Source organism: Lontra canadensis, unplaced genomic scaffold (assembly GCF_010015895.1).
Source record: "Lontra canadensis isolate GAN:19392208 unplaced genomic scaffold, GSC_riverotter_1.0 scaffold14, whole genome shotgun sequence".
Taxonomy (NCBI): domain Eukaryota; kingdom Metazoa; phylum Chordata; class Mammalia; order Carnivora; family Mustelidae; genus Lontra; species Lontra canadensis.
In genome coordinates, this window is record NW_022631008.1 from 24774286 (window position 1) to 24786578 (window position 12293).

Genomic DNA, 12293 nt, shown 5'->3' on the forward strand with positions numbered 1-12293 from the left:
AAGAGCCTCCATTTTTTATTGCATCTCATTAACAGCCTTTTTGATTTTGACTTGGTTAGATTTTAGTTCTTTTATTTCTCCAGAAAGGGATTCTCTAGTGTCTTCTTTTCAGGCCCATATAGTATCTTTGTAATCATTATTCTGATCTCTAGTTCTGACATCTTACTTATATCCATACTGATTAGGTCCCTGGCAGTCAGTATTGTCTCTTGTTCTCTTTTTTTGAGGTGCGTTTTTCTAACTTTTCATTCCGTCCAGAGAAGAATGGATGAACAAGAGAACAAAATGCTAAAATGGCAACAATGACCCCAAAGAAATATATACGAAATCAGAAGAGACCTGGAACTGGAAAAAAAAATAAATAAAAAAAAAAGAGAGAGAATATAATCACACAGGTGAATAGAACAGAGCAGTACAGTTGATCCAGTGTGTGTTTTGGTCTGTTTGTTAGAAAACTAGATCCCAAAATCATAAAGAAAGAAAAAATTACATATGTAGAAAAATAAAATTAAATACATTGAAAGAATAGAATATAACTGTAAAAATGAAAATTAAAAGAAAAAAAAAGTATAAACAGGGGAACAGAACAGAGCAATACACTATATCCTGAGAATATTTTGGTGTGTTAGAAGAAACGACATCCCAAAATTATAAAGAAAGAAAAAAATATATATATATACACACAAAAACACAATTAATTACTTCGAAAGGATAGAATATAAGTATAAAGATGGAAATTTAAAATGACTCTAGCAAAAAAAAAAAGGAAGAAAAAAAGAGTATGATCAAACAGGTGAAGAGAACAGAGTAATACACTAGATTCTGGGTGTATTTTGTCCGTCAGAAGAAACTGCATCCCAAAATTTTAAAGAAAGAAAAACTTCTATATACAAAAATAAAATTAAATACAATGAAAGGATAAGATGTAAGTGTAAACAAGAAATTTAAAAAAGAATTTTTAAAAAGAGTTGATAAATTGGTTGAAAAAGGAAAGAGAAAAAAATTAAAATTGAAGGACTAAAGAATCATGGGGAAAAATTCATGTATTCTATATACTTTTTTGCCCTAGTGTTGGAGTTTTGCAGTCCTGTGGGATCAGTAAACTTGGTCTTGTCCAGATGTTCTTGCTGTTCTCAGGGAGGGGCCTGTTGCGCTGATTCTCAGGTGTCTTTGTCTCGGTGGAATTGCACTGCCCTTGCCAGAGGGGCCAGGCTAAGTAAGGTACTTGGGATTGCTCTATGTGGTGTTTGTTCCCTGAAGGCTTTCTGAGACTCTTTAGGGGATGAGAATGAAAATGGCAGCTTCCCAATCTCCAGCCGTAGAGCTAAAAGTCTGGGGCCCTACTCCTCAGTGCATCCTTAGGGAAAAGCAGTCCATCACTCCTGTCTTCCTGGTCTCTGCACTCCATGCTCACCCAGCCTGCGATCAAGGGTTTCTATCTCAGGCATGTGATCCTGTTTAGAGTCTCCAAACCCTGCAAACTCCTGTGGCATGCACCTGCACGTTTGTCCCTGGGGAAAGTAGGGGAGGTCTTTTGGTAATTCTGTTGCTTGCTGGGCCCCTGCTTGGAAAGTGGTGGTGCTAACATTCTGGTTGGCAATTTATGGCATAAACAGAGCTCACTTCTGAGTTCACTGATTGCAGCTGGCTTTCCCACTCCATGCCTGGGGGCTGTGCTACACTCAGGCATCCCCAGTCTTCCTGTGTCCCTGGGGATTATGAGACCATGCTGTCCCACCTAGGAGTCTGCCTTGCTTTGCCACCTGAGCGTCTTTCAGGCAGGGCTGTCCCTCACAGGAGCAGACTTTTGAAGTTCTTATTTTACGCTCAGCAACTATATCACTTTGCCTTGCTGGCTGATGGAGGCTCCCTCCCCACCGGGGTTATCTATCCATTTACCACCTCATGTTCACTTCTCCACATCTCCTACCTTACAGAAAGTGGTTGCTTTTCAATCTCTGGTTGAGTTCACAGGCATTCAGAATGATTTGATAGCTACCTAGCTGGATTCCTGGGACCAGAGGAACATATGGTCTCCTATTCCTCCGCCATATTGGACTCATCAAATTCCCTTCCCCCATTTTATTTTGAAAAATTGCAACAATACTCTTAAATTCATGAGTGATTAACATTTTGCCCCATTTTCTCTCTAAATATATATATATATATATATATATATATATATATATATATATTCTTTAATTACCTGAAAGTTGCAACGTAATAACACTTAACCCTTAAAGACATCATTATGTATTTCCTAACTAGGACATCCTCTTGCATAACTGTATTACCATTATCACACCCAAGAAATTTAACATTGTTATAATAATATTATCTAAAATAAGTTGCCTGATTTAGCAAAGAAAAATACAGGATATCAAAATAAGTTTGAATTTCAGAGAAATAATACTTATTTAGTGTGTGTATGTCTCTTGCAATATTTGGGACATACATATACTAAAAATTATTTGTTGTTAATCCGAAATTCACATTTAATTGGGTGTCTTGTATTTTATCTTGCAACCCTAAATATGAAGCCCACATTTAAATTTCATTAGTTCTTCCCTAGATATTCCTTTGACTGTGTGTGTGTGTTTGGACTCACACTTTGCATTTGATTACGTCTCATAAAACTTTGATAGAGTGATTGGATATTTACTTTTTAAAATATAAATCCTATGTTCAGAAGATTCTTTGGGTGGAAAGTGGCTTTTATATACTGCCTATGTAAACTTCAAAACATAAATTTTACTAAACTTAGTAGTTTGGAGTGTATCACCAAATGCATAATAGCCAGGACCCCAAACATTGACAATATCAGCACAGTTCTTTTATTTCCTTAAGATTTATTCATTTATTTATTTGAGAGAGAGATCAAGCATGGTGGGGAGAGAGAGGGAGAATACGAAGAAGACTCTTGCACTGAGTGCAAAGCCTGATCTCATGACCCTGAGACCACGACCTGAGCCAAAACCAGGAGTTGGATGCCTAACCCACTGTGCCACTCAGGTGCCCCACAGCACATTTCTTTATCGGACAGTTGTTAGTTTAGCCATATTGTTTTAAAAAATTTTAATGACATTCTTTTGACACCTGCTTTTCTTATCCTCCCTTCTTTGATTTAGGTTACTACAGTAAGTCTCCTAAACTTGAGGAGGCTCTCTGACTAGAGAGTTCTAGGAGTTTTAGTTTTTGGTTTTTGTTTTAGATTCCAGAAGTAAGTGATATTATTTGTTATATGTCTTTTTTTTTTTTAATTTTATTTTAAATAATCTCTACACCCAGCGTGGGGCTTGATCTCACAATCCCAAGATCAACAGTCACAGGCTCTTCCAACTGAGCCAGCCAGGCACCCCAGTATATGTTTTTTTTCTGCCAGATTTATTTCACTTAGTATAATGCCCTAAAGGTCCATCCATGTTGTTACAAATGGCAAGATTTCCTTCTTTTTTATACCTGAATAATATCCCAGTTACCCCAGCATATATATTTTCTTTATCGATTTTCAATTGGTAGACACTTTGGTTGTTTTCCTGTTGTGGTTGTTGTAAGCGGTGTCACAATAACATGGGGGTGCAGATATCTTTCTGAGCTAGTGTTTTGATTTCCTTTGGATAAATACCCAGAAGTGGAATTACTGGACAACTTTTGGGGTATCTTCAAAAGTGTACAGTGTGACCTCCCCAAAGGGGAGGACATTAAAATTCACTGCTATGAAAAAAAAAAAAAAAGATTGCAGCGATTCATATTCTTACTAATTTATGAGCCTGCCTGTCTCCTTACATTTTTTACAATACTGTATTCTTTTAGACTTTTAGATTTTTGTCATGGCAGTATTTCGTTGTTTTTTTAAAACACACCTTTTATTGTGAAGGAGAATAAGTATTCTTTCAAATGTTTAAGCCACTTGTGTTTGTTTTCTTATTGTTTTATAAAAACTCCTGTTTACTAGGGAAACAAATTCTTGTCTGTAATATTGCAGGATTTTTTCCTTGCCTTTTCACTGTTCTTAGCATTTTTTTTTTCCAAACAGAAATGCTTAATTTCACTGCCTTTAATGTTTCTGTCCTTTCCATTATAGTTTTTGGGTTTGTCTCTTGCTTGTAAGACATTACACTTAAAGATTTTAAAAATAAATTCACCGAAACACATTTATAAACTGTTGATGAAAAGGATTACAAGAGAAGTGAAACATTTAATTTGATGGACATGGTTCCTGGGAAGGATGTAGGGGTGAGGACCGAGATCCAGAAATTGATGGAAAGTTACATAGGAAGAGGAATCATCTTTGTCACAGGTGAGAGAGGAGAAAATGAGTGCAGATATGGGACAGATTGCAATTTCATATAATAATAGGAAGTTGAAGGAGTTCCACCCCAATGCCTTCTGTTTTTCTCTCTAAGAAGTAGGGGAGACCTGCTGAAAGTGATGGGGGGAAGTGTAATATGGCTTGAAGAGGGCTGAGAGGGTTCCAGAGAACTGTTGTAGAAACAGAGAGTGAACTAACCAGTAAAACAGAATTACTGGCAATAGGAAGGGACTGGTGAGAGCGTACACTCTGAAGGGCTTTTCAGACTTGTTTCAGCAATATTCCGAAGTCTGGGTGAACATGATGGGAAGGTTGATTTCTTAGTATGAGATTTTTTTCTTATTTTTAGCCATCCTTCCATCATTAATTTCTAATTTTATTACACTATAGTTGGAGTACACTGTATTGACTATATGTGAAATGGTGCTACAAATGTATATTCTTTATGTGTTTGGTATAGTTTATTAAATAGATAGAAAATAGTTTGAGTGCATATTAGTGTTGGGATCTTTGAGAGGGGTGTCTTATAGGGCGTGGTGTTTCTTTCTTTCTTTCTTTTTATGGAGCCTAGGTTTTGATGGGAACAAATATCAGTAAAACATGAAGTTTGCAGTCTTCAGCCTGAGTGAGTGGACCTTGTGATTAGTTACAGAGAGCTGGGCAGTGAGTGGGAACTCCCCTGTGCTCTGCCCTGCACCTAATAGATAAGGAAATGGCAGGTTGTTGAGTTGATATGGCTTACCCAGGGCCACAAAGGTATAAGTAGTAGAACCAATATTTTTGCCCAGATCTTTTGAGTTCAGTTCCAGTGCTCTTCTGCTCTGTTTTGTACCAGTGAAGATAGGTGGTAGGTTACCGCTACCTTCGAACATCATCTTTAAACTTACCATCTGCACAGTCTATAATATAGTGTCATTGGATCCTTACCAAAAATCCATTAGAGACAGTGCTGTCATCCTAATTTACTAATTCCCAAAGATACAGCTAACATAACAAATCTTAACAACTGTTCATTAAAGAAACTTGTTCATGTTCAGAGTTTCAAGCCTTTGTCTCGCTTAAGTGTGTGCATTTTAAGGGTAGGGTGTGTATCAGAGTCCTGGCAGGAAACCATTCACAGCAGATGTTTCAAATAAAGACTGAATCAGGATGACTAAGTCATGGGTAGGGCAGGCCTAAGACAGTACACAAGGGATAGAGGGGTGAAGGGGGAGCCTGGAGTGGGCTGGAGCTGTGGCGTGAGGCCTGATTGATGGTCCTGGAGGGATGCAGCTCTGCCACAGACGGAGCACTGAGGCAGGGAGGGAACAGGAAGGAATGGCCCCATTTTTCTCTGCTCCCTCCCTTCCATCTCCCGCAAGTAATGTGTCCCAGGGCTGAGGCCATTTAGCAATGGGCCAGCTAGGGTAGCCCTCCTGGGGTGCAGAGCAGGAGGGAGAAGATAGTGGGGGAGAAGCAAATGGAGAATATCAACACTGAGGAATGATACCAGGGTGGAGTTTTCTGAGGCCCAAGAACAAATATTAGAAATTAAAACATTAAGAAAGGAAGTTTAATGGAACTGAAAAATAGGGTAAATTGTGAGAAAATGTAAATTAGGAGCATGTAAATGATGTGGGTTCCTGTGTAAGTTAGTTATTTGGAAGAAAACTGTGAACCTTCCCTTCCCCGAATTCGCTACTATGAATACAGAATTTTAAAACTTCTTTAGGATCATTTTATAATCTTACTTGCCATTCAATTCTGATTTTCTCCCTTAAAATACAGATTTTTAAATCCCTTGACATAATTTCAATAATTTTTGGTAGACTGAAAATAAATTAGGAGAAAATTAGCTTACCTCTCGAAGTAAAAATACTTGGAGTATATATTCTTTAGGTTGATGGTATCTAACATGTTACAGTTATATAATTATGGTCATATAATTAGAAAATGTATATGTAATGTATAGTGTAATATATTTGCTAAAATGTTCCCTTCCAAGATAATCGAGTTAGAGTGGGTAAAACAGGAGATAGAATCAAATAATATTTTTGGGGACAGCATTGATTGAATTCTCTCCGTGTCATCTTTTTTTCTCAATCTTTGTTAAATTTTTGCCTTGAACTTCATTTATTTAGCATTTATTAATGATATCATGTGAATAGTACTAGAGCAGACTGAGGACTCTTCCTACAAAATGTGCTGTGAAGAATTATGAATTACTCTGACACTTCACAGAATACAGAATGTTGCTTTCAAAAGATTTCTAATACATAGAATATACTTAGAGATTATGAGGTTCTATGCAAGTTTTCTAATTTGAACTGTTCTAAAATTATTTAAGAGCATAATGCTTTTTTCTGGCAAGTTGAAAATAGAATAACCAGTGTACAAGAATGGCTCATATAAGATTTTTAAAACAAAACAAATTAAGAGGTTTTGGCAGGAGTAGAATCTGTTTTCCGTTGAGATTTAAGAATAGATGGAGAGTTAATGTGCAGAGGAACACAGGGAAGGCATCCAGCTGGCAGAATCAAAGCAAAGAAGATCCTTTTGCCTAAACCATGGGGAAGGTTCTTCGGGAAAGGGCGTGTTGGAGTCAGGGCCTGGGTTCGCAGAGAAAGCTAAGAGGAGCAGGAAAGCTGGAGAGGTTTCTGAGATATGTTGGAGTGAGCCCACAGATTAAAAAACAAAAGCATTATGAACTAGATTATATCATAGCCTTTGAGAATGTTCCCTGGCAAAATCCTGACTGCTCTGGTTTGTGCCAAGTGGCATAACTTTCGCTTCTTTCTGCTGTTACCCTCTCCGAATTCTCTCTGCCCTGGCTTCCCTTGGCTTTTGCGCAGGTGTCTAGGAGCTGTTGCAGAATTTGAAGGTTACTCTTCTAAGTGAACCAAAATTTAGGATGGTTATTTGGGTTGATAATAATATCAGGCAAAGAGAAGTTCCTTGTTTTTTTTTTTTTTTCTTCCTTGGAGCCCTCCATCCTCCTGTTTTTGGTCTAGACTTGATTGCTTTCTTGATCTGCTTGTGTCTCTGTGCTTCTAGAGCAACCCTCCATCTTACCGGGGATTCCTTTCCAGGATCCTCTACTTACCTGGAGCCAAGGTGTTCCTATTTCTGTTGGGGAGGTATTTTTAATACCTTCTATGTATGGAATGCCAATTTTGCATTTTTGTACTTGATGGATAGATTAGATGGATTAGATTAGAAATCTTTGTCCCTCAAATCTTATTCAAGTCTTTATCTGTTGTGACCTGTTCCCCTACCCCTTTGTCATCCTCCCCAAAGGCCACCTCAGATGTTTGTAGGATATTCTTTATATCCCTGGTATCTGAAATTTCAGGATTGTGACTTGGTATAGGTTTTATTTCCCTCCCTGTGCTGGGTCCTTACTCTTTCCTCACAATCTAGAAATCAAGTCCTTCAGATTTGAGAAAAATCTTGGCATTATTTCTTAGATAATTTCCTCCTGTCCTTCTTCTTCTATTTTCTTTTTCTGGAATTCTCTTTTTTTGGTCAGATATTGGACCTCCTGATGAAGTAATCCAGTAATATTCTTATATTTTCCATCTGTTATTGTTGCTGTTTATTTGTTGTATTTTTTTGAGACATTTCCTCAAGCTTATCTTCTAATCCTTTTTCTGGAATTTTATTTCTGCTACCATATTTTTTTAAGATTTTTTTATTTTTTAAGTAATCTCTACTCTTAACATGGGGCTTGAACTCAAAACCCTGAGATCAAGCGTCACATGCTGTACTGACTGAGCCAGTCAGGCGCCCCTCTGCTACCATATTTTAAATTTCAAAATGTTCTTTTGTTCTTGATGTTCCTTTTTCAAAATTGCATTTTGTTCTTGCTTTACAATTTTAATAGCTTCTCTTATTTTCCTCAGCATGTTAATTATATTGATTACAGTTTTATTTTTAAAAGATTTTATTTATTTATTTGAGAGAGAGAGAGAGAGAATGCCTGCACATGAGCAAGGGTGGGGAGAGGAGCAGAAGGAGAAGGACAAGCAGACTTTGCACTGAGTATGGAGCCCCATGCGGGACTTGATTCCGTGACCCTGAAATCATGACCTGAGCCGAAATCAAGAGTCGGTCACCTAACCAACTAAGCCATCCAGGCACACCAGATTACGGTTTTATTTTGAAGTTTTCCTTTTGTTGTCTGTGTAGTCTCTATTTCCTCTGAGTTTTAAAAAAATATTTATTTTAAGAGAGCGTGCATATGTGAGGCTAAGAGTGGGGAGAGGCAGAGAGAGAGGGAGAGAGAGACACTCAAGCAGAATCTCCATTGAGGGTGCAGCCCATCTTGGGGCTTGATCTCATGACCTTGAGATCATAACCTGAGCTGAAACCAAGAGGTGGATGGTTAACCAACTGAATCACCCAGGTGCCCCTGTTTCCTCTGAGTTTTTATCCCCTCTGTACCCTTGCTCTGGTCTCCAATTTTCATCTTGGACATTTTTCTTTTCGAGTTTATATTGATTCTTATGTGTCAACTCATTTTAGAATCTTTTCAGATACTAACAAGCAAACTGAAGGTTCCATCTTTTTTTTTTTTTTTTAAAGATTTTATTTATTTATTTGACAGAGAGAGAGATCACAAGTAGGCAGGGAGGCAGGCAGAGAGATAGGGGGAAGCAGGCTCCCTGCCGAGCAGAGAGCCCAATGTGGGGCTCAATCCCAGGACCCTGAGATCCCGACCCAAGCTGAAGGCAGAGGCTTAACCCACTGACCCACCCAGGCACCCCTGAAGGTACCATCTTAAGAGGTTGGTTGACTGGTGTGCTCCACCATAAGACGATCTAATAGAGACCAGTTATTTCTTTGGGAGAAATCCACACATAAGTACCTTCAGGTTTTTTTTGTTTTTATTTTGTTTTGTTTTGTTTTCCAGGAGACTATTCAGTGTCTCTAGAAAAATTCTTCAGTTCTCTTGCTTGCTGGGAATGAGCGAGGAGGCTCTTACTGTTTGGGTAGCCCATTGAGGAAAGAGGGGGAAGATTACATAGTTACTAAATGATGTAGGGGATGTAAACTCAAGTTATGTGACTTCAGAGCCCTTGCTCTGGGCTGCTATATGATTCTTACCTCCTATGTTAAAATGTAAATTGGGCTTTGTACCCTTTTACATCAAATATTTTGTACTTATTGTGTACAATAGCCCATTTTAGTCCTGTATCTGACAGTTAGGAACACTATGTATATGATGATATTTAATTTTTTCCATGTTAGAGATTTATAATTTGTTCTTAATTTGCAGCTTTTTTCAAGGAGCAAACCTCCAAGGGGCCTGTATGTTTATGGAGATGTTGGTAAGTGTGTTAAAGTAAGTTTTGAGTGGTCCAAACAGGAGGTTCCTGGCTTTCATTCAGGGGTATTTCTGTTTCCACCCCTCAGTCCACTACCAACTAGGGAATAGGATGAGGCAAAGTAAAAGGGGGAGTAGGGGAGAAGGGGGTAGTTATCTTAGTTTTCATTTTTACTTCTCACAGGGTGTGACAGTAGTTTAAAGCAAGATTACTTAGCATGCTAGGGTGCAGACATTGTTTAGTGTGTAAGCTGAGTTGATCTCAGGGAAGGTGATCATCTACAGATAGGTTCTTAAATAAATCAGAATCTCATTGCTCACTTCTGTTTGACTCAGCTAATCCTTAAAAAAATAGGCTGCTCTTTTTTACTTTTTTTTTTTTTTAATTAGCATGTAATGTATCATTAGCCCCAGGGGTACAGGTCTGTGTCTTTTTTACTTTTTTTTAAGATTTTATTTATTCATTTGACAGACAGAGATGACAAGCAGGCAGAGAGAGGCAGGCAGAGAGAGAGAGGAGGAAGCAGGCTCCCCGCGGAGCAGAGAGCCCGATGTGGGGCTTGATCCCAGGACACTGGGATCATGACCTGAGCCGAAGGCAGAGGCTTTAACCCACTGAGCCACCCAGGAGCCCCTCTTTTTTACTTTTAATGTCCACTCATATTTTACTCACAATTTAACCCTTGTCCTCAATTTAGTTATTATTATCTTTAGTTATTAGTGAATATTCTTAATGAATGAGTGGTTACGTTTCCTTGGTCTCCCACATCCATATATTGGGCACAAAGACTCACTTTTTCTTAGAAACCTTGTGAGCTGTTGCTTACTTTTTAGATTTTCCTAATCAGTCAATGTCTTGCTTCTTTTCCGACTTCATTCTTGGTGAAATTGTCTATTTTTTGGTGTCGGTGTTTTGCTTTCAGTTTCCTTCCCTCTTAGTTCTAATCCTCTCCCTATTTACCCACCTTCACTGACGTCATGATGGTAACTCTTACTTTATTTGGTCTTATTGCTTATCAATTCTTTTATTGGCTTAGTCAAAAAATAGACATTTACATATAGCAAAATCAGTTTTGCTCCTCACGTGATAAACCTCAGGCTCCCCTTACAGCCATAAAACCAATTTGCAATATGAGGAAGTTGTGGCAAAGGTTCTTCATAAGAATTTCAGGACAAGAAAAACAATAGGAACCTAGTAAGTTGTTACAGTGCCTTAAAGATCCAACTGTTCTTTCCTGGGTCCTCCCTCTTCTTAGTTGTTTTTGGATGCCTGTTTTATACTTACAGATTTAGCAAGTCTAATAAAAAGAATTGGTGAGTTCATAAACAAGTGAATGAGAGAGCTTGCTCCTTAAGATTCTTTATGTTCTTGGAGCTTACAGATTTGAAAACTGTCAAAGAAGCTCAAGCTGTTCTTTTTCTTAATTCATTGGCTAATTGGTATCTTTGAGAACAGCACAGGCTTTCTTCTTATTTAGAAAGCAATTTATACCAGGTGCTTAAGCAGTTTTATGTGTCCACACCTTTGGGTACTGCTGCAGCTCTCATTCTGTTGTCGTCTCCCATTCTTTGCCTCTTTGGAGAACATTTACTTCCTATACCTTCACTTTCATGTGTAGTCATTGCTAAAATCAACATCTTTGTTTCTCCTGTTACCTCAGCTACTTAACCATAAATGGAGATGGTTAGTAAAACACAACTGTTTCTACTTCTGCAAAAGGACTTAAAAAAAAAAACAAACACCCAATAATACCTCAAACTTATAAAAGCTATTAGATTTTAGTGTGGAAAATACAGCCATGTGCTAATAAATTGAGGGGAGGTGTGATAGATGTAATTCAGCTGAGTGCTTGAAAGAATTAGAGAGGATATGGTAACATCTGTGGTTGTTCACAGAACTGGGTGTGTGGCAACCTTTGGTTAAGAATGTCTTTACAGTGCAGAGAGGGGAAGAGAAAGGAATTGTACAGTAGGAAGGGAAGTGAACATTTTGATGACTGCTCTCAGTTTAGTTTAGAATACTTACAAAACGGGTAGTAAAAGAGGTCAGATTCTTATTTTGCGGGGGAGGGGGTGTTATCTCTCTGGGACAATACTCTCAGGATGTTCTCACAAGCTCGTTTGTGTTACGATTTTCCATTTTAGACTTGGGAAACAGGTGTTCAATATTGAAGACTACTCAACGGGAAAGATGTCTGTTCCGTAGTACCTACCCCCTTCTGCTCCTTATTCTGTACTTGCCCTGGGCTCTGTCATGATGTTATGAGATCTGACTCAGATGGACCCTCAATCCAGGGAACCCCAATAGAGTTGATATGTAAACTGGAGGCATTATCATCAGTGATTCAACCTTGAAATGTTTTCATGAATAAAGTGCTTAGCATATCTCATGCAGAAGCCAAACACTGCAGTAAGAGTGTTTTGTGGCTTCATTCTTATCCTATAGTTGGCTTTCTTTTCTTTTCTTTCTTAAGATTTTATTTATTTAGAGAGAGGGAGAGGGAGAGAACACAAACAGGGAAAGCAGCAGGCAGAGGGAGAAGCAGGCTACCCACTAAGCAAGGAGTCCAATGTAGGACTCTATCCAGCCACCCTGGGAATCATGACCTGAACCAAAGGCAGATGTTTACCGACTGAGCCACCCAGGCGCCCCAGGGTGGTTGGCTTCCTTACACC

At 38.4% G+C, this 12293-nt stretch overlaps 1 protein-coding gene across 2 annotated transcripts in view; it reads left to right on the forward strand.

The window, feature by feature from the left end:
- Positions 1 to 12293, forward strand: part of AFG1L (AFG1 like ATPase) — a 225537-nt gene that overhangs the window by 61620 nt on the left and 151624 nt on the right. For both annotated transcript variants that reach the window (XM_032858264.1, XM_032858265.1), the window contains one exon: positions 9570 to 9621. In XM_032858264.1, the coding sequence (XP_032714155.1) occupies positions 9570 to 9621 (52 nt within the window). The remainder of the gene's footprint in view (positions 1 to 9569; positions 9622 to 12293) is intronic.